Genomic DNA, 19,351 nt, shown 5'->3' with positions numbered 1-19,351 from the left:
CTGCTCGGAGATTGCACTACAGTGGCCAGGCATTTTCTCAGCACCTTTCCTAAAGGTAGCAAGCCAGAAGATTTGGTTGTGTACTTCATGAGGCTGCTTGCGGGCCTGTCGCTGTACCCCTTCTCTGGTGACGGAAGCGTCACAAGGACTCTAGGAAAGCGTCCCCTAGTGCAACGCCACTTTTTAAATGATCCAACTCGAAATGAGGAAGAAAGACGGCAGAATTTACAGCGTGGTGTGACATCCCAGCTTGACCTGCCTCCACCAGCAGAGAGGAGCTCTTGTTTCCCAGAGGACGCGATTCTGAGTGAGAGCTCCCATCCGATCGCTGCCAGGCTGATGCTGACCAGTGAAACATCTCTCTTTGCGGAGCATGCATGTCTGCTGGGTGAAATTTCACAGGGGCAGCCTCAGGAAGCGCTGAATCAGATGTGAAGTGGGATTTAAAGGATTAATCACACTGGAACGCGGCTTCAATGCCAAAGACACTTTATTTCAAGCTGAGAATAGGATGAACATGAGGAGACTGTGCCCATCTCCAATTAAGCTTGAGCTAACCAGTGCCAGTTGTGTGCTCCAAGGCCATCGCTGAGAGGTATCTAGCTTGCTTTGCGGTGTGCGGCTCCATCCATGGATCAGATGGTTCAGGGAGGAGGAATCCTCCTTCCCAAATGTGGCTGGCATGAAAAGGCAGCACGTCAGCCTTGTAATGCAGCAAAACCTCTCAGTAACCCATTGACTTAGCCAACTCTGTTGCCAGTACCTGTGAAACAGGGGTGGCAAAATCTCTGATGGGTGCTTTGTGCTTTGCCTGCAAAGACAGCCACTCTTGTAAGATGCTCTGAGAGCCTTAGAATGACCGTTCACTTAAAAAAAAAAAAAAAAAAGGCTAATATCTGCTTTATCAGGACATGCTTCCTTTATGCAATCAGGACTGAGCCAGACAGAGCGAATGTTATCGTTTATTTTCACCCCAGGGTAACTTATTACTGTCATTCCACTTGGCATGCTTTTTTAATACTGATTATGCCAATAACTTGAGCAAATAAGCTGGAAGTTCCTACAGTTCATTCTTTGGGAAGAGGTCATTCCCCCCATGCTGTAAATGGTCCCACTAAAGAGGTGTGTTTTTTTCAGGGGCTGGAGCAAACCTCACCTGTTGTACTGGCCTTCACACATGACTCAGAAGCAGAATGAATCACAGCTCATAGCATACCGAGGGTAGGAGGAAAGGCAACCTTGTTGCTGTCTTAAGGCACTGACGGGTGCTCGGAGAAGACGTCTTCAGACAGGAGGGCTTAAAGAAGAAATGTAGCTTCCTCTCTGCTGGGAACTGCATGTTTCTGGTGAGTTAACGGAGATTAACGGACATTCCTGGTGCACTAGCTGGTGGTTTAATTTATAGCTATCTGCGAAGAAAGGCTTATTTATTTATTTCCGTTAGAAAGCTCGGCTTCTTGGAAATTTTAAGCAAAGGCTGTATGACTTGTTTAAGGAGAGACTGAATAGCAAGTGAGAAGCAGGCTGGGATAACTCCTACATATAAACAGCCTGGAAAGCAGTCAAAGGAAAATATTTAATGCAACTCAGATTTGCTCCTTAACTTTTGACTTTACAAAGATTAAAAAATAGTACAGACTGCCTTCTTGCTTTAGTGTTTTAAATATTAAACATTTTTCTTGTGTTCTTTAATTGAACTCGGTCCTTAATGTATCTGTATAACCCAGCCCATCCATTTGTTTCATTTGTATCTCCGTGGTATGCCGTTGTATATCCTCTGTGAATCCCAAAGACAGGGCATACCACTTTTATAATGTATTTAGAATAACTGACGCATTTTAACACAATCAGCTAAGATAAGATAACTACCAGAGAGAGAGTCTGAATGACAAGGGGAGACTATTTTACAAAGACTGGGACGTTATAAGTGCATTGCCCCATACGGTGTGGTGAGTAGAGTGTCCAGAAGGACATTGTCATCTTAGCAGAAGCTGCACTTGATAGTCTTTCCAGAAGACTTTTTTCCCCCGTCTTTACTTATACAGCTATAGCAAGTATCTCAAGACTTGTCATTTGCAGAGTGGGGGCACCGTCTGGCTTGGAAAGCAGCCTCAAATATTAGACCTGATAAAAACCATCATACAAAGCACACCATGGTTTCGCAGCACTGCATGCAGTGCCCTGCCTGGAAAGAGTCCACAAGCAGCTGGGGACCTGCGTGTTCCTGCACAGGACGGGCCCCTCGACAGGTTATGCCAGCCTTTAGAACACTGATCCCTCAGCTCTGCCTTGTGCATGTGGTGGGTCTCATATCTCCAAAGGCTTCCATCATGAGGAAGGATTTTACCACTTAAGTGCTGAGATCAATATGTAGGGCAAAAATCAGTCACTTGCCATTTTTCTGTACTTTCTTTAGATTTCATTGGATACCACCGAAGTCCACAGGTCCTCATTTTGAACAAGAGGATTTGGGACAGCACTGGCTAGTGGCTCTTTGTTCCTGAAGTATGCACAGTGTATAGATTTTGCAGCTTTTGATGTGAAAATCTCATTTGCAAAAAGAAAAAAATGACAAAATTGTTCAGGTGTAAGTATAAACTCAAAATAGCTCAGGCAAAATGTTTCCTTGAGAGGTGCTGGCCTCTCTGTTCTTTCTACCTCCTTCCATACAAGCTTAAAACGCATGAGCTTTTGCTCATTTGAGTTCCTCGTATTGTACCCAAGCTGGGAAGCAACCTCAGAAGGGTCTTGGGTGTCTTCAGAGGACTAGGAGGCTGAAGTTGGCAGCTTTGAGTTGTCAAAGGCTGGGATCTAAGGGCTCATCCCCATCCAACAGCAGCCAGAGTGAGAGCTGAAACGTGTGGGCAAGGGAGCAAGGGTGAAGACATCACCCATGCTCTCTCAGCTTGTTTGGTGGAGCAGTGCTCACCCACGCTGCGATGTGGGAAGCGGGGCAGAGCAGCTGTGTGGGGAAAGCTGGAGGAGATGACTTTAAAAATCTCTCTTTCAGGCTGGAAGATCCAAACCCTGCAGAGCACGTCCAGCCCAATTATGGGTCTCACTGTTTCCTTACTGGGGAAACTGGTGGTGCAGGCAGTGTTCTGGATCCTACTCAGGCTCACCGCTGGGGTAGATACACTGGCCTGAGAATGCTTTGTTTTGTAGCTTCAATGAATGAAACTTCCAAACTAGTTTGGTCACTTTGGTATAGATGTAAAAGATCTTTATCAACGTTTTTTACCTGAATTTCCTGTTAATGCACGATAAATATCCGTTCTGCTACTGTATTGTACCTGAGAAGTTCTGGCCTCCCATGTCTGGGGGAGATTTGGTGGTCGCTACTTTGTGAAGTAGTGAAATACTTTGAGCAGCTTTCTAGCACCCCTGCTGTGCATGGCAGCTTTAGTGCGGACGCCGGGACGTGGCCCACAAGTTATGAAACACCTTAGGAGAAAATCAGCAACATGCATGCCAAATATTCCTGTTCAAGCAAATGATTAGACAGAAGCCTTGCACAGCAAGATTTAACATATTCAAGTGGCACTTCTCGTCAGGGTGTAGGAGACTTGTAACTTGATTTCATTGGCATCAAGGCTTTATTTCCTCCTTTCTAAGGACTGATCCATGTGCATAAGCTAAAGCTTACCTGGACGGTAAGGTAATTGGCATACCTAACTGCAGGGAGCAGCTTTACCCATATTTTCTGAAATACGGAGTCAAAGTGGACCATGTATTTCAGAGTCCCGACCTCAAAGAATTGCTAACAAGTGGTTTTCTGGCAGCAGGGAGCAAGCCTGCATGCCTGGTTGGCTATAAAATGTGAACTTTGAATTGTGAAGACATTGAGAAGGGGGTAAAATAGTAGCAATCATTAGGTCTATAACCGATAGGACAAATGCTTCCCTGAGGAGTCAGCAGCGGCGTTGTTGACACGCCTGGCACGCTCGTGGGCGATCTCCACAGAACAGTTCCAGACACTGTCAGGCCACACTACAAAGGCAGGTAAAAGTTGAGAGTATCAGGCAGTTGTAAAAGTCTGAGTCTTCATATAATAATTAATGGCCTGTGGGGCCAGCGTGTCTGAGGGACACATGTGTTGTGGTGTCATTCACCTGCAAGCGGGTCATGGTTCAGATGAGGCCAGTGAGCAGCAGCAGAGCAGTGGGCTGGGGAGAGCTACCTAATTGTCTCAAACTAACTCAGTAGGCAGACAGAAACCCTCTGCTCTGGTCAGCTCCCTCCAAAGGAGGCTGAAGAACTGAGTTGGACAAGCAGCCATAAAAGCTGGATTGATGCCACTGACAAATGAGGGACTAAAGGTCGAGGAGGAGCCCTCTGCTTCTCTGAGGGATGGGAGATACCTTTGCCTCAATGGCAAGGAGTCTGTACCTCCTCTTGGAGCCGAGCCCTCCACTTCCTCGTCTCCACACCCTTGTTCTGCGGTCCATGAATTGGCAGCACGTAGTCACAGTCCACAAAGTATGTATTCTCTAAGGATTGTGGCAGGGGAGCAAGGAGGGAAGTAGCGAGGTTAGCTGGTGAGGGGCTGGCTCTCAGTAGCCGAGCTCGCATCTGCATGGGGTCACCTAGGCAAGGGGTCCAACCCTGGGCAGCAGACTCTGTGCCAGACCCAGTCTGCTATCACCCCAGTGGCTCCCAAGATGTCCTCACACTGTCCTGGCAGCTCAGACTCATGTTCACAGAAGAAAACAGATGCTGTAGCTGCAGGGGTACACCAGGTCCCCTCTCTCAATACAGAGCTGGAGCAGGGAGGGAAATCAGCATAAGTGCAGAGTCGTTTAAAAGATCATCACTTCTACATGTGCTTTTGTCTCCTTTCATCTGCTGTAGACACCAGAGGAGAGACATGCTGGCCTGCTGTATCCAGTCCCTATGAGTAATAATTCATATAAATTCAGGGCTCCCACTGATAAAACCAGTGGCACCAGACAGCGGCAGCTAGCAGGGGATGCTGCCGGGTTACCCCTCACCTCTTGGCTCTCTCTTTCCCAGGCATCTGCGCACTGAAGAAACACTGGTGAAGGCCTGATCCATTCCAGCCACACACACAAATATGAAGTTCTTCTGGATAATCCCATTTTTCCTCCTGCAAGGTAGAGTCTTGGCTTAGAGGATGACAGTGTGGGTGAAGTAGGTCACACGTGCGGAGGCTTTGTTTCTTCACAGACCCTTACCCACGCCAGGCTCAGCAGGGTTTACAAGTCATTGTCTGCAGGGCAGGTTCATGGTACATGTCCAAGAGTTTCCAGCATTGTTGTATGACCTTATGAACACCCCACTGGCCAAGGGCAGACACAGACAGGTAGTATTATGGCAAAGGCATGCATTAAAGATGTTAACTTTCTGGAAATACTGTTTCTTCCTCTCCATGGGCTCATTTTCCTCAGTATGCACCAGCAGCAGCCTGGCACAATCATGGAGAAGGTTGCACCCTAAGCTTGTACTCACAGCACTGTTGCAATCTCTTTGACATCTGACTTAGGGAGATTTGATTTTTTTTGACCCAATATCAATGGCTGTTGGGATGATCTGCACCTCCACTGTGCAGAAGGGTGTTCCAGCTGACACTTTAAGGTTAGACAGCAGAGCCGGAAAGACCTGAGCCCCAAACCCTTACCTGCTCTGGTTCTCCAGAAGTAGAGATGTTGGAAGTAGTTCCTAGTTCATCCAGCTGGAGCAGCTGTCTGTCCCCAGAGGCGAATGAGAAGCCAGCAATGAGGCTCACCAAAGGGTCTGAGTCTCCTCTGCCTCTTGGAACAAACCAAGAGAACAGCCTCCCACCTCCCAGAATCAGCAGGAAGGGACTAAGCTTGGGCCATGCTGGGCAGTGCTGTGGGCTGGAACCAGCCAGCACACCAGGGGACCCAGCAGAGCTCAAGTTTAGGAGAGGAGCTTACCCTCATCTCTTCTCTAGGGAACAGCTACAGACAGAGCTTCAAACAGAGCTCAACTCTAGTCGCAAGCCCAAGTCTAGCTGGGCTTCCTAGGACCCACCCAAAAGGGTGTGCTTGAGCCATGTTTGCTGAGAAGCTTGGGTTAGGGAAAGCTTAGCTACAAGCCCAGCAGCCCTGGCAGAGATAAGCTGGCCTGGAGGCAGTTTGCCTTTTGACTGCCTTTTGCCCTACGCTGATATCCCAGTTCCAGAATTGGGTATCGTTCCCATCTGCCCTACACCCTCTGTGCGCGTGTATATCCTGTGCTTAGGGAGTGGCCACACTCATATGCTGGTTTCATTGCAGACACTGAAGCTTTTCTGATGAAAAATGCTAAAGTCAAGCTGTGTTTACAAGCCAGCCAGATGGATGGGAATTTGCTGCTGGAGGACTGTAATCCAGAGTCAGATTTCCAGGACTGGTCTTGGCAAGGCCATTCTTTGATGAATCACGGCACGCAGAGCTGCCTCTCCGTGGTGGGGGCTGGCAGTGTGCAGATGAGTCTCTGTGGCAGCGTGGGCTACACGAGCTGGGACTGCTCGAATTCTCTGCTTTCTCCTCTGGGCAGCAGCCAGGGCTACCTGGTGGCGAATAGGAAAGGAGTCGCTCTCAATAATGTGAAAGGCCTGAAGGCCCAATGGCAAGATGCTGCGGACAGGAGCGTGTGCGAGGAGAAAGCAGGTAAGTGCCGCACATCCAGGGACCAGTGGTACACGCACACACACTGTTGGGGAATGTGGAAAGGCACAGTCAGTGTCCTCGGGTCTTTCCAACCCCGGGTGCCCTACCATAATGGGTTCTGCAGTGTAAGCCAGGAATGCTCTCCACTTCTTGGTGTGTGAGATAAGGCTGTGCCCTCATGGCAGTCTCCTGCATGCTTGGATGGGCGTGGCGGGCACCCCTGGGAGCCAAGGGGAAGGCTGTTCCTGGCCTGAAGTATTGCAGTGAGCGACCATTGTGCCTCTCTGTTCTTTTCCTCCACAGCCAAGGCAGAGCAAGGCAGGTACTTCCTTGCAGCCCTTGCCAGCACAGACTCGTACGACCACGTGGCAGACAACGTGACCCTGGCGCTGGGTGTAAGTGAAGAAGAGCTGGAGGAGCTGCTCTGGTTCTTCCGCAGAGAAGACCGTAAGTCCCATTGACATTCCTGAGTTGAGAGTTGAAACAGAGATAGAGCCCTTGCTGTTAACCCTCCTGCCTAAAGGAGTCACCCAAGGGAATTACCCGAGGAGGTGATTTACCCCAGATATATAAACCCGCAGTCTCACCTCCAGAAGAAGCAGGCCATGGGTGAAGACAGGCATTAGGGTTTGCTGAGAGAGTATCTCCTCACAGAGTGCTTCAGCCTCTTTCCAGGCACAGCCTGCCAAAAGACCAAAGGTCTGGGGTGACCAGTGATTTTGGTAGGGTGGAGGGAGCAGATCAATATGAGCAGGTCGGTGCCCCAAGGATCAACTTCAAAGCCACAGAAATCAAGGACGGAGCATCTGCTGCCATCCGTGCTGCACTCCCCAGCCGGTGTTGGAAGGCAAAATCTATCTGGCTGAGCGTGGCAGCGGTGAGGAAGGCTGAGAGTGGCGGAGCCCTTCCAGCAGTGCTCACAGTGGGATGCTGCAGCTCTCAGCCTTGCTCCCACCCTCGGGCACAGCCACCCACAGGTCTCAGGCAAGGCTGAAAAGCTATGCGAGGCAGATGTGGTCGGTGTGAGAGAGACAGAGCCCAAGGCGGGGGGCTGTGAGCAGCCAAAAGCAGTTGTGTAAGTCTCCTGCCCAGGGAGGGGGAGTTGCCTGAGGTTATCCCCAGAAATGTGACCTGGGTGCTCTGCTCTGGGTGCTGAGCTGGACACCAGCACCTCTGCCCTCATCCTGCAGCCAAGCCATGGCACTCTGACCTTGGGGATCCTCAGGAAATGCTTGGCTGGGCTCTGTGGGCCATGCTGCTCTGTGCACGCTAATGCTGCCTCTCCATGCTTTCCCCCAGCATCAGCGTGGAATTACTCTGTTCTTGCACTTTCCTTCGTGGCCCTGATTTTGGGTGTTCTCCTGCTGGCCATTAACATTGTGCGAAACAGGTGAGTCAGGAAAATCTGGCGGTCTTTTGGTGCGTGGTGGTGTGCTGAGACCTGCCCCAGGCAGACAGACGTGGGTTTGGCGGTGGGGGCAGCGTGCTGAGACACAGGGCAGGAACAAGCCCTGAGCAATGGGGACAAGAGCAAAGAAAAAAAAATATCCTTTTGAACTGTACTTCGTGTAAGACCTTGCCTGACTCCCTCCTCTCCTCGTGTGTCACTTGGAATGAGCCATTTCACCTCTCCAGGCCCTGGATCCTCACTGGTAAACTGTCTGCAGCAGCTCTGCCCAGCCCAGCAGGGCTGTTGGGAGGGAAGTGACGTTACATGTGTGGTGTGAGGTGCTCGCCCACAAGCGCAGGGGCATAGAGGGGCTCCAGAGCAGGACTCCCCAGCCTTTCCCCGTCCGCATTCCCACAGTGTTCCCCTGGGCCGTACCGCTGCACAACCACCCTGCAGCTGAGGAGCCACCGCTGTCTTCTACAGCGAGAAAACTTCCATCTGGGTCAGAGCTTTCATCTTAAAATGAGAGAAAAAGAGCTAGTGTTACAAGTCTGCCAGGCTCTCATTGTAACGACGGCTTGCTGGGCGTTACGGCCTCGCTTTGGGCGATGTGGTGCGCTGTGTGCTCTCTGAGTGTAAGCCCCGTGGCTGCACGTACTCAGACCCTTCAGGCCGCTGACACGACGCAGTGCAGCTGGCGGGGTTTGCCCGTAAGTGGCTAATGCGTCCCCGGGGCCAAGGTGCGAAGAGACGGATGTCACCGTCTCTGGGGGTCGACGCCTGCCCCAGGTGCGGGCTGCGCTCGCCGCTTCACTCCGCATTTCCCTTTCATGCCTTCCCTGCAGGAAAAGGAAGATCCACATGTACAGAGAAGCGTTGCAAACCGCCCAGGAGGCTGAGCTGGAAGCCAAGCAAAGCCTGATGCTTATGGAGGAATACAGCCTGGCCAAACTGCCGAAGCAGGAGCCGGTGCCCCAGGATAGGAGATCGGGAGATGTGGTGGTCCAGTGGAAGGACGGGACCGTCACGTCTCTGTACACAGAGAGCTGAGGACACCAGATACTGGCAGCTGAAGTCAAACTGTTTAGGCCCTAAAGAATGTGTCAGGATGTCTCAATTCATAGTGATGGACGTTTAAAAATGCAGTTTAACCTGAGGAAACAGAGTGAAAAAAGAAAGCAGCAGAGCTGCACCAGCAGAAGTGGCGCTGGACTCGAGGCAAAGCCGTGCCTGCCCTGTTTCAGCTCCCGGCTGGCTGCCCTTCACCGGCTGCGCTTGGCTGCCTCCCGCCCTCTCCCCCGCGCCAGCTTCCCGCAGATGCCGCCTGCCTCCCGCAAACGGGCGGGAGCCGAGCTGGGACCGGAGGTGGGAGATGGGAGGTGGGAGGCTTTTGCTGTGGCCAGCCTGGGAACGTGCCGTCATGTCCCGTCAGGAAAACAGCCGCACTGAAGCGGAGGCGTTTGTGTTCTTTTCAGAAATTGTCTTTATTAAAATACTTTCCAAAGTGGTTGATCGAAATCCCATATTGAATCTCTCTCTCTATCAGCAAGGTCATATATATATATGTATATATGTACAAATATACATGTGGATATTTTACTCTGCAGAGTAACTGCAACTCCCAGGAGAAGCAGAACGTTTAACCTGATAGAGCAAAAGAAGCCGAACGCGCAGCCCTTGGCCCCGGCTTGGGCACAGGCAGAGCCCAGTCGCCTTTAGGATTCACTTCACGCCCTTCACTGGGCACATGTAAAAGCCATCAAATAATTTAAGACATTTTTAGAAATACATCAGTCTTCTAAACTAAGGCTTTCCGGAGGGTGTCCTCGTCGGTGAAGCATCTCTCCTTGCAAAGCCTTTGAAAAGGAACACTATAGTGTAAAAAGTTGATTAAAAACCCGGCTATTTTGGTATGAATTATTTGGGTGCTTGGGGATCAGTTTCAGGACACCTGAGGCCTTCAGTCAGCTGAAACAATAGCTGCACCTTTCTTGTTCGGATTTAAAAAAAATATAAACTCCTCCTACGTATTGCTCCATCAGGGGACACGCGAGACGAACGAGATGGGTGCCTCCAAGCTTGATTAACGATGAAAGCCCCCTTTCTGGGCTCCCATCGCCATGTGCCAAATGCCCAAGCGGGCTGGGGAGCCCCGGGGACGGCCCTCACCCTCCTGGCAGTACCTGCAGCTCCGGCTGCTCTGGGAACTGCTCGGATCCGCATGGAAAGCCGGGCTGGCCCTGGTGCCGGTGGCAGGGTGGGGTGCGAACACGGCGGCAGCGCTCAGCCAGGGCGGACGAAAGCCGAGGCGGGGGCAGGCGGAGCAATGCCACAGCCGATTTTGGACTCTGGGCACCCCGTCTGCTCACCGAATTGTCACCGCAGGCTTTGCCCAGGCGTAGAGACCGGGTCCACTGTCCGCCAGCGCCTGCTGCGGTGCCTGTGAGTCCGTCATGGATGGTCTCAGCCCTGGCGGAGCCAAGGGGACAGGGGAGTCTCTCGCAACCCACAGGGACGCATCCTAAAATATCTTGAAACCTTTCAGCAAGGTGAGCGTGGGAGCTTTCCTCTTGCTCTGAGCCCGCGAGGACTTGACGGTGACCAGCTTGGCCTGGGCTACCGAGGGGATCTCCTTGTAGTTGACGGTGGAGAGGGTGTTGAAGGTGCAGCTGGCCAAGCCGTGGTGGGTGGGCAGGGCAACCGGCGTGGCCACCGGCGGGCAGGCACGCTCCTCGGTGATGAAGAGCGGCCGGACGGGCAGGCTCTGCTCTGCCTGGCGCCGCACCTCCCGCACGGCTTCGTGGAAGACATGCTGCACCCCCGCGAAGTCCTGGCACGCCGACACCTCGTAGAAGAGACACCCAAACCTGCTCGCCAGGGACATCCCTTCGGCTGCCGGCACCTTCCTGGCGGGAGTGGAGGGGATGGGTGCAGCATCCCTTGGGGTGCTGCAACCACCCAAAAAGGGGAGCAAGGGGTGCAGGTGGGGAGCAACGGAGCCCACGTCCCACACCTGCTTCCTGCTGAGTGCTGGGGCAGCACCCACTCATTCCCCTGTCCTGGGACAAGCAGGAGACATGAGTCCAAAACAGTTTTGCCTTTCCCAGAATCCCAGAGGAAGGTGTTGCGCGGATCCCTGGGGAATCATGCAACCTGCCGTGCCAGGGACGCGTGCCGGTGACGCAGGGGGCTGGATGCGACAGCAGCGCCCTGGGAAGCGGGGAGGAGATGGGGCAGGTCCTTGCTGTGGGGAGGGGGGAGCCTCCGTGCCAGGAGCACGGGGTGGGGGGGCGGTTCAGCAATGCACAGGGGTGTTCAGCAACGCGCGTGACTCAAGGACCCATGGGACCAACGCTCAGCACGGCCCCAGAGTGGCACAAAAGGCCAGAAAAACACACTGGGGACATCCAGTCCTGGCAGCGGGGACGGGGCGAGAAAGGGCTCCAGGGAAAGGGCACGTCCGGAGGGGAGCGAGGAGCTGGAGCGGGCTCAAGCCCTGCTTGGGGACGGTGACGCTGCCTTACCACGCAGCCGAAAAACAACCCGCTGAAAATACCAACGGGCTCAAAATAAACACATCATCCTCTGGGCGGGAAAGCAGGAACCTCGGAGATGTGGGAGGACATGGTGAATACCAACGGGGTGGAAATAACCACAAAAAAAGTCAGATTTGGGTTTTGCATCCCAGCTGGAGGGATGGGGGGTGATCTGTGAACTTTCCCCCACTGGGAAAAGACAGCCTCACCCCACGCCCAATACCTGTATTGCTCCATGTCCAGCTTGTTGCCCAGCAGGAGCATGGGGCAGCGGCGCTGGCAACCCCTCGCGTGCAGGGCGAGGACCTCCAGGTAGCGCTGGCAGCCCTCGAAGCTCTTCCTATCGTCGATGCTGTAGACGACAAGGAAGGCGCTGGCCCAGCACAGGTAGCGCTCGCAGTTCACGGGGCCATCCTGGGGATGAGAGGAGCAGCTGAGCCATGGTCCAGCCGTGGTACAGCCACGTCACACCGGGCATTTGGCACCAGCGGTGCCCCGGTGCCTCACCTGGTCGGCGGTGTCCATCACCTTCAGCAGCACGGGCTGCTGGTCCACCAGCTCCTCCGAGCTGTAGGTGTCCTCTGCAAGGAGAAGGGAGGTTGTGAGGATGGCCTGGGACGTCCCATCTTCTCTAAAGCCAAGCAAAGCCCCAGATGCTTGGGACACTGTGGAAAAAGCTTATCTTCTCATGTGGAGCATCCTCCACCAGCACCTCCCATCTCACTCCTCCCTGAGACAACATTATCTGGGGGGCTGGTGGTGACGCTGCTGGGCAAGCCCAGCTGGGAGCAGCTATTTCCCGCTGCGTGCTGCAAGTGTGGGCTCCTGCGGGAGAAGGGGGGAGGGGAAGGAGCCCAGCACAGCCATCGCTGCGCCTGGGGCTCAGCCCTTATCTAAATGCCACAACCTGGTGAGATAAAGCAAGCTGGGGGCTTGACACTGGGGCTGTTTCCCAATAAATCAGGCAAAAGGAGCAGCCCTTTCTTTTGGAAAGAGGGCAGGCAGGGATCGCTGCTCAGCCATTCCCCTGGGAGAAAGATGCCTTCTCCCAGCCGGGTCCTAATGGATGCGTTTCGGAAAGGTTTTGACGTGGGAAGATGAAACCACATTCCCAAAAAAGATCTGAGTAGGAAAGGATTTATCCTTCTTTCCTGAGAGTTGCTGAGTTATTAGGGTCTGGAGTCAGTTCCTGGACAAGGTCCATATCTCCCTAATGTCCCCAATAAATCATTTATGGTTCTTCCCCGCACCCTGGAGTCAGGCCTAGGAAAACAGTTATTAATTACTCAAACGAGTGGAAAAAAAAATGCCCAGAACAGCTCACTGCAAAGCGCAGCCCACAGGGCCGCCCACTCTGTGGCCCCCACTCGTTCCCCAGTCCTTCCCCTGCCCGACACCCCCAGGAGTGAGCAGAGGCACGAGATGCTCCCCAAGGACCCGCAGTAATTTGGCTTCCAATTTCTTCAGGGCGATGCGAGGAGCCGACGTTCCCCCGTGGGATTTGCCCGTGGGGAAAGAGCTGTTTTCACCTCTGTTTTTACAGCCGGGTTTGGGTCAAATCCAGCCTTTCCGTTGTTTTACATGTAATTTTGGGTTTTGGTCATCCCAACCCCCAAATGCCATATATCTGTAGGAAATGCAGGAGATGGGAAGGATGCTCCGTGGGAGCTCTTGAGGGATAAACGGGGGGGAACCACCCATGGAAAAAGCATCTTACCCAAGTTCGGATCATATTCGCTTATGAACCTCTTGGTCAGAAACTTCACGGTCAGGGCTGCAGGAGGTGAAAGAGGCGGGTGAAGCGGGCGTCCCCCCACGGCACCGGCACCCCAGCACGCCTCCCGATCCCCTGCCATCCCCATGGCGGCGGGGTGCCCGTCTCACCTGACTTGCCGGCCCCTTGGCACCCCAGGATGGCCACGTTGCACTCGGCGAGGGGGCTCTGGGGTGGCCGCTCGCCGCTGGCTCGGGGTTTGCCGAACATCGAGGACATCCTCCGTCCTGCGGGAGACAGCGGGGGGGGACATGGGGCACCCGCTGCCACACTGGATGGGGACCTTCTTGCCACCTGGCTCATGGGCTGCCTCAGGTGGAGGGAAAAGGCAGCTCAGAGGCACTGGGGTTGGGGGTCTGCTCTCCATCCGCATCCTGGAGCCAGGGCAGCCGGCATCACCATCCCACGCTGGCAGCCAGCATTCCAGCCAAGCAAAGACAGGGACACCCCCCCACCACCCTCTACCTACCCTTCACACTCCAGAAAGAGACAACAAATGCAACCTCTCACCTCAAAACCTGCCGCCGGAGGAGATGCGGGGCTCACCGGGGTGCGGGAGGGCTGAGTCTGGGCCGGGGGAGCAGCGGCCCCTGCGCCGCCGGGGCTGCCGATGAATGAGGCAGGCGGAGGCGAGCGCGGCTCCCACCGCTCGGGCCCCAGCCAAACTCCTTGTAAGGAAAGCTGCCGCGCCGGCGCCGGGCTGGACATGCTGCCCCGGCCGCCCCGAGGATGGTCCCCCCAGCAGGGCACACGCCAGCCCCCCAAGCTCCCGGGGCTTTGGGCAGGGACCTCCGGCCCCAAAACCCATGGTGCCTGTGCTTGGTGGCCACCTCGCTGTGTCCCTGGCACCTCGCCAAGCCCCCAGCAAGCAAAAGCCCGGTCCCGATCCCCTGGCTGAGGCCAGTGCACTCATTACACCTCCCACAGGCAGGAGCAGCACCAGGGAACGATGCTGCCAGCACAGCCACCCTCCTGTCCGCCACTTACCCAGCCCATTTAAGCACAGACACCTTCTGCTGTTGGCAGAGACTTTGCAGGGGTAAAAAAAAACCCCTTTTTCCACCCAAAAGGCATGATCCCGAGGGGGGAAAGGGGAGCACAGGGAGTACTCACCGCTGCTGCCCACACCGAGCCATCAGCCAGCACCCAGTGGGCTCGGAGCCCGAGTAGGTGGCGTAGGCTGAAGTCAGCGTTGTCATGGCAATCGCAGCCATTTGGGATGGGGCTCAGTGCCCAGGACAGCAGGATACGGCCCCCGGGCCAGCCCCGAGGGGTTTCCGCAGGGGACCATACCCTGGGCTGGGGGGCAAAGGCTGCTCCGTGGCCACGCGGGGCTGCTGCGCCGTTGGGATTATTGCCCATTAATGCAGGGAGGATATTTTTAAATCCTCCCAAAATAGTCTGGGAGCGTGGAAGTCCCTGCAAGCCCCAGGGATGGGGAGGATGGGGAGGATGGGGAGGATGGAGCAGATGGGGATCACTCCCCTGCAGGAAGCAGAGCATATCAGGGGACCCCCAACCCACACACCCCTTTTGGACACAGGTCAAGGATGCTTAAAAGCAATTAGAACTAAATGTGGTATTTTAAGCCAGGTACCTGTAGGGATCAATGACAGTAACACAAGTGCAAAGCTGTCACCTTCTCCCCTAAACTGAGATTGTTTTTTGGGAACCTCCTGGGGCCACGATCCTGGGGTGATGGTTTTGCCGTCGCATGGTGCCACAGGAGTGCCTGGCTGCTGGGATGGGGGGCTAAGGAGGGAAGAAAAAAATCCCCACCTTTGGCAAGGTGGATTAAATTATGCCTAAAAAATAAAGACCACCTGCAGGTATTGAATTGGGGGCCCTGTTGCTGGCCCTTCTTGTCACCCCATGGCAGAGGTAAAATGGAATTTCTAGCCAGAAAAAGCTGTGAATAGCACACAAATGAGGGACGTGCCACAAATAACACTTTTCTTCACCATCAACCTCTACATGAGTCGTCATGGGTGGGGTGTCTCTGCCCGCAGCCGGGCGTTACAGGGGAGCGGGGCAGGCCCTGCAGCCAGAGGGGACTTTTCCAGAGAGAAGGGGTCTGCTGCACGTCATTTTCCTCACCACGGGACCCTCAGATGAAGCACAAGCTGGTTTATGGCTCCTTGTGCCCGGAATGGATGTTGTCCAGCTTGCTCCATGCCTCCTACCTGGGGAGGGTCGCAAAGGGAACGGCCCTCTTGGCCCTTGGCCAAGCTCGGGGGGCGGTGAAGCCCCTTTCCCACAGCCGGGATGGACGGCACGGAGATTTGCTGACGTCAGTTACCTCCCTGCAGCTGTAAAACCTGCTTTTATAAGGGGAAAAAAAAATAGTGCAGCAGCATGCTCTTCCCAGCAAAGCAAATGTGTTGCCCTCCCCAGGGTGGGGACTGACTCTTTAGGGCATCGCCAGGAGGATGCCCAAGAGCGGGGAGAACGAACCCTGCCTCCCCCAGGGTGGCCAGGCATCCTCCGTGGGATGAGCCGTGATAGAGCCGGGCGTCTCCACCGTGAACCGTGACGCCGGAGCCCTGCCTGTGTTTTGGGTGGGCAGCTGAGCTCGGCGGATGCCTTTGAAAGGCCCCGGTCACGAGCTCGGCTATCTTTAGCTGAAGGTATTTATATTACAAGGCAGCAGCGTGGCGGCTGCCGGGCAGCACAGCAAAGGCATCAAACGGTGGTGGAGGCAGGAGGGGGCTGCACTGGGACACGGCACAGAGGGGCATCAGGTGCTGCCTCCCTGCTGAGAGCAGCTGAGCCCTCGGGCGAGGATGACCCCGGAGGAGGAAGGCCCCCGGGCAGGGTCCCTGGAGCGGGTGTGTATCCTGGTGGAGGAGCAATCGTTCTGGGTGGAGAAGACCTTGCTGGTGGAGAGCAGCGAGTACTTCCGTGCCCTCTTCCGCTCGGGCATGAAGGAGAGCACGCAGGAGGAGATTGGGCTGGGGGGGCTGAGCGCGGCCGGGTTCCTCACCATGCTGCGGGTGCTGGCGGGTGAGAGGCCCGTCCTCAGCAGCGAGGAGACCTTCCAGGCGGTCGAGTGTGCCGCCTTCCTGCAGGTGAAGCCCTTGGCCAAGTACCTGATCCATTCCATCAACTCCGACAACTGCATCCTGCTGTACCAAGCTGCTGCCATATTTGGTCTCCTGGACCTCTTCCACTGCGCTGCGCTCTACATCAGGGACAGCTACGCCGAGCTGAAGGAGTACCTGGACTGCCTCTCCGCCGACCTGCTGGCCTACGTGGAGACCCTCCTGCCCAGCACTTTCGTGGCCGTAGGAGCCCACACACCCACCTTTGAGTTCCTGGAGGACCTCTCCAGGACCATCTGCTACCTGGACGAGGAGACCAACACATGGAGGACCCTCTCCTGCTTGCCACTGAGTGCCAGCACGTTCCTAGCTGGCATGGCGACCATGGATAATAAAATCTACATTGTGGGTGGTGTCTATGGGGCCAGCAAGCAGGTGGTGGAGAGCAGCTTCTGCTACGACGCTGATGCCAACGCCTGGAGTGAGTTCCCCAGCCCCCATCAGCTGCGCTACGACGTCAGGCTGGTGGGCCATGAGGGCTACCTCTACGCCATTGGTGGGGAGTACGAGAAGATCTCCCTAAAGTCTGTGGAAAGGTACGACGTGGCCTCCAGCACCTGGACGTTTGTCTCCGACCTGCCACAGCCGAGCACGGCGGCACCCTGCGCCCAAGCCATGGGGCAGATCTTCGTTTGCTTGTGGAAGCCACTGGACACCACTGTCATTTATGAGTATGAGACGCAGCAAGACATATGGCTTCCCGTCACCGAGCTCAAACGGCACCAGAGCTATGGACACTGCATGGTGGCCCACCGTGACAACCTCTACATCATGCGCAACGGCCCCTCGGATGACTTCTTGCGTTGCGTCATCGACTGCTTCAACCTGACATCGCGGCAGTGGACTGCCCTGCCCGGGCAGTTCCTGAACAGCAAAGGAGCCCTCTTCACCGCTGTCATCAGGGGTGACACCGTCTACACCGTCAACAAGATGCTGACGCTCCTCTACTCTGTGGAAGAAGAGACCTGGAGGTTCAAGAAGGAGCGGGCGGGCTTCCCGCGGAGTGGCTCCCTGCAGACCTTCCTCCTGCGGCTTCCACGGCGTGACCACAACGTTGCGACATAGGTGGTCCCCCCCCCACCGTCGCACGTTGGGATGCTCTCCTTCCGTGCGGGCTCAGCTCTGCCCCCGCCACTCCCGCAGGCTCCTCTCCTCCTCTGCGGAGCCGTGCTCAGGTCCAGGGATGCGTCACGTTGGACCTTGGACGTGACACTAGATCCTGCCAGAGGGAAAGGGGCTGCAGGCAGCTGCTGCCTGCTCTGCCTGCACTGCATTGGCTGGGTGCAAAGTTCTACCAGACGTGGGCTCACGAGCCAAGAGTGTGCAGGGCTTTGTGGCTTCTGCAGAGGACAGATTCCGAAGAGATCCAAACATGGGTTTTATTTACTTTGACCGCACTCTGAAGGTGTGTAGCATCCCACCTCCTCTCTGCTCTGATGGGAAACCGTTTGTTATATCCTGGAATTAAAAGGAAAGCTATAAAACCCCCTGTGTTTCTTATTACTCTTGGGGTTTGGTTTTTACACGCCCGCCTTCTGAAGGAAAATACCTCCTAACAGGGATCCACGTCACGGCTTGCTCCTGCCCGCTGACTGCTTTTTCAGCTGCAGCTCTGTTTCAGAGCCGTACGTGGGAGCGCCGTTCCCAGACGGCCCTGCGCTCCCTGGGGACGTCCCAACGGCCACTCCCAGCCGCAGCGGGGTCCTGGGAGGAGGAGGGGAGAGGGGAGGTGGGAGCGGTGAAGGAAAACATCTCCTGGGCATCGGGCGCTTAATGCACTGAGGGGTTTCCACGATCTGGGAACCATCCATCATGCCACAGAGTGCGTTAGCCAGCTATCATCTCCTCCATGCTTGGCTGCCAAGCCCCAGCACAGACCCAACAGGGTGGCAGGGGCTGGTGCTCACCAGAGGCTCATTTGAGCCAAGACAGGGTCTTTTTAGGACACGGCAAACCTTGGAAATATAAAATGGTGCAAAAAGGGAAGGAGAGGAGAGAGCACCACCATTGCATGGTCATGCCAGGCTTGCAGAGGTCTTCTCCATTAGCAGAGCTCCGTAACCAGATGAGCCGTTCTCCTGAGATGCCAAGCCCGGCATGAAAAGTTGTTAGCCTTCGACACCGGCTCCGGGGACAGCCGGAGAACGCGGAGCTCCCCTTTGCGACCGCGGCGCTGCTGGGAGACCTGTGGGGACCAGGACAGCAGCAAACCCAGACGCTGGCTGAGCTGGTTTCCCATCTGTGGGGCAGGCTTTGGGCTGCCCATGCCGTCCCAGCCGAGATGGAGCGGAAGAGAATACCAGCTGGGATGCCTCAAATACCTCCGTTGCTGACCCTCGCCAAGTTCTCAGCGTTTTCAAAACAGTTACTGCGTTTGAGAAAAAAGCCACACAACACAACCACAAACTAAAACAAACAAGAAAACCCCGGCTCGCATCCGTGTCCAGATTGAAAACCACTCGATGCATCTTGTCCCCGTGTGCCCTCTGCCACCGGGCCAGGGCAGCACTCCGCTGTCACCCCCGGCATGGGGACCACAGCCGGTGGAGGCGCAGGTCTGCTGGTGGCATGGTGGAGGCGGGGGACACGGGTGGACCTCACCCAGCTCTACACCGTGCTGCAGCGTGAGCTGAGCAGCGTTGCTATCCTCGGGCAGCCCGTTGGCAGAAAGCCCATCAAGTCAAATCCTTGTTCCCTTCCTAGATGAAGCCAATTAACATTTCACGCTGTCTTCCCTTAACTGAAAGCAGCACACGGAAGCACGCTGCTTTAAAACCATTTTAAGTTGAACAAACAGCTTAAACCCTCCATTAAAATAATGTTATAATAATTCTGTTACTAAAATATTTATGACAGGCTCCTGTGGCTAACCCGGGACAGCTGAACTTGGCAGGCTCTCCCCTTCCCTCCAGCTC

At 55.0% G+C, this 19,351-nt stretch overlaps 4 protein-coding genes and 1 long non-coding RNA gene across 9 annotated transcripts in view; 3 read left to right on the top strand and 2 right to left on the bottom strand.

Annotated features, from left to right (window-relative positions):
• Positions 1-472: 472 nt before the first annotated feature.
• On the bottom strand, positions 473-7,464 carry LOC142060475 (uncharacterized). Of its 3 annotated transcripts, none has more exons than XR_012661759.1 (3): positions 7,223-7,345; positions 5,919-7,101; positions 473-5,705 (listed from the first exon to the last, which is right to left on the bottom strand). It is a non-coding gene; the product is annotated as an uncharacterized LOC142060475 (long non-coding RNA). The 3 variants fall into 3 exon arrangements; XR_012661758.1 differs by having other exon boundaries at positions 473-3,990; positions 4,992-7,101; positions 7,223-7,341; XR_012661757.1 differs by having other exon boundaries at positions 473-7,101; positions 7,223-7,464.
• On the top strand, positions 5,023-9,543 carry SLC51B (SLC51 subunit beta). The gene is made up of 5 exons (XM_075100726.1): positions 5,023-5,114; positions 6,261-6,635; positions 6,939-7,082; positions 7,935-8,025; positions 8,871-9,543. Exons 1-5 carry the CDS (start codon positions 5,075-5,077, stop codon positions 9,073-9,075), a joined length of 855 nt encoding a protein of 284 aa, XP_074956827.1. The 5' UTR covers positions 5,023-5,074; the 3' UTR covers positions 9,076-9,543.
• A 37-nt stretch (positions 9,544-9,580) lies between these two features.
• RASL12 (RAS like family 12) lies at positions 9,581-15,948 on the bottom strand. 3 transcript variants are annotated; one of them, XM_075100724.1, is made up of 6 exons: positions 13,846-15,948; positions 13,446-13,562; positions 13,279-13,335; positions 12,069-12,142; positions 11,785-11,975; positions 9,581-10,931 (listed from the first exon to the last, which is right to left on the bottom strand). In XM_075100724.1, exons 2-6 carry the CDS (start codon positions 13,552-13,554, stop codon positions 10,547-10,549), a joined length of 816 nt encoding a protein of 271 aa, XP_074956825.1. In that variant the 5' UTR covers positions 13,555-13,562; positions 13,846-15,948; the 3' UTR covers positions 9,581-10,546. The 3 variants fall into 3 exon arrangements, with proteins under 3 accessions (XP_074956825.1, XP_074956824.1, XP_074956826.1); XM_075100723.1 differs by lacking the exon at positions 13,846-15,948 and having other exon boundaries at positions 13,446-13,804; XM_075100725.1 differs by lacking the exon at positions 13,846-15,948 and having other exon boundaries at positions 9,581-10,927; positions 13,446-13,804.
• Positions 15,949-16,110: 162 nt separating this feature from the next.
• Positions 16,111-17,501, top strand: KBTBD13 (kelch repeat and BTB domain containing 13). Its single transcript, XM_075100711.1, has one exon. It carries the CDS (start codon positions 16,119-16,121, stop codon positions 17,499-17,501), a length of 1,383 nt encoding a protein of 460 aa, XP_074956812.1. The 5' UTR covers positions 16,111-16,118.
• Positions 17,502-17,593: 92 nt separating this feature from the next.
• The window catches only part of SPG21 (SPG21 abhydrolase domain containing, maspardin), a 57,448-nt gene continuing 55,690 nt past the window's right edge, over positions 17,594-19,351 (top strand). Inside the window, exon 1 of the mRNA XM_075100717.1 lies at positions 17,594-17,603. The gene's annotated coding sequence lies outside the window, so the exon portion shown is untranslated. The remainder of the gene's footprint in view (positions 17,604-19,351) is intronic.

The sequence above is a fragment of the Phalacrocorax aristotelis genome, chromosome 7, assembly GCF_949628215.1.
Source record: "Phalacrocorax aristotelis chromosome 7, bGulAri2.1, whole genome shotgun sequence".
Classification (NCBI taxonomy): Eukaryota; Metazoa; Chordata; class Aves; order Suliformes; family Phalacrocoracidae; genus Phalacrocorax; species Phalacrocorax aristotelis.
The sequence above is the reverse complement of the archived record's forward strand: the minus strand, read 5'-3'. Positions and strand labels throughout refer to the sequence as shown.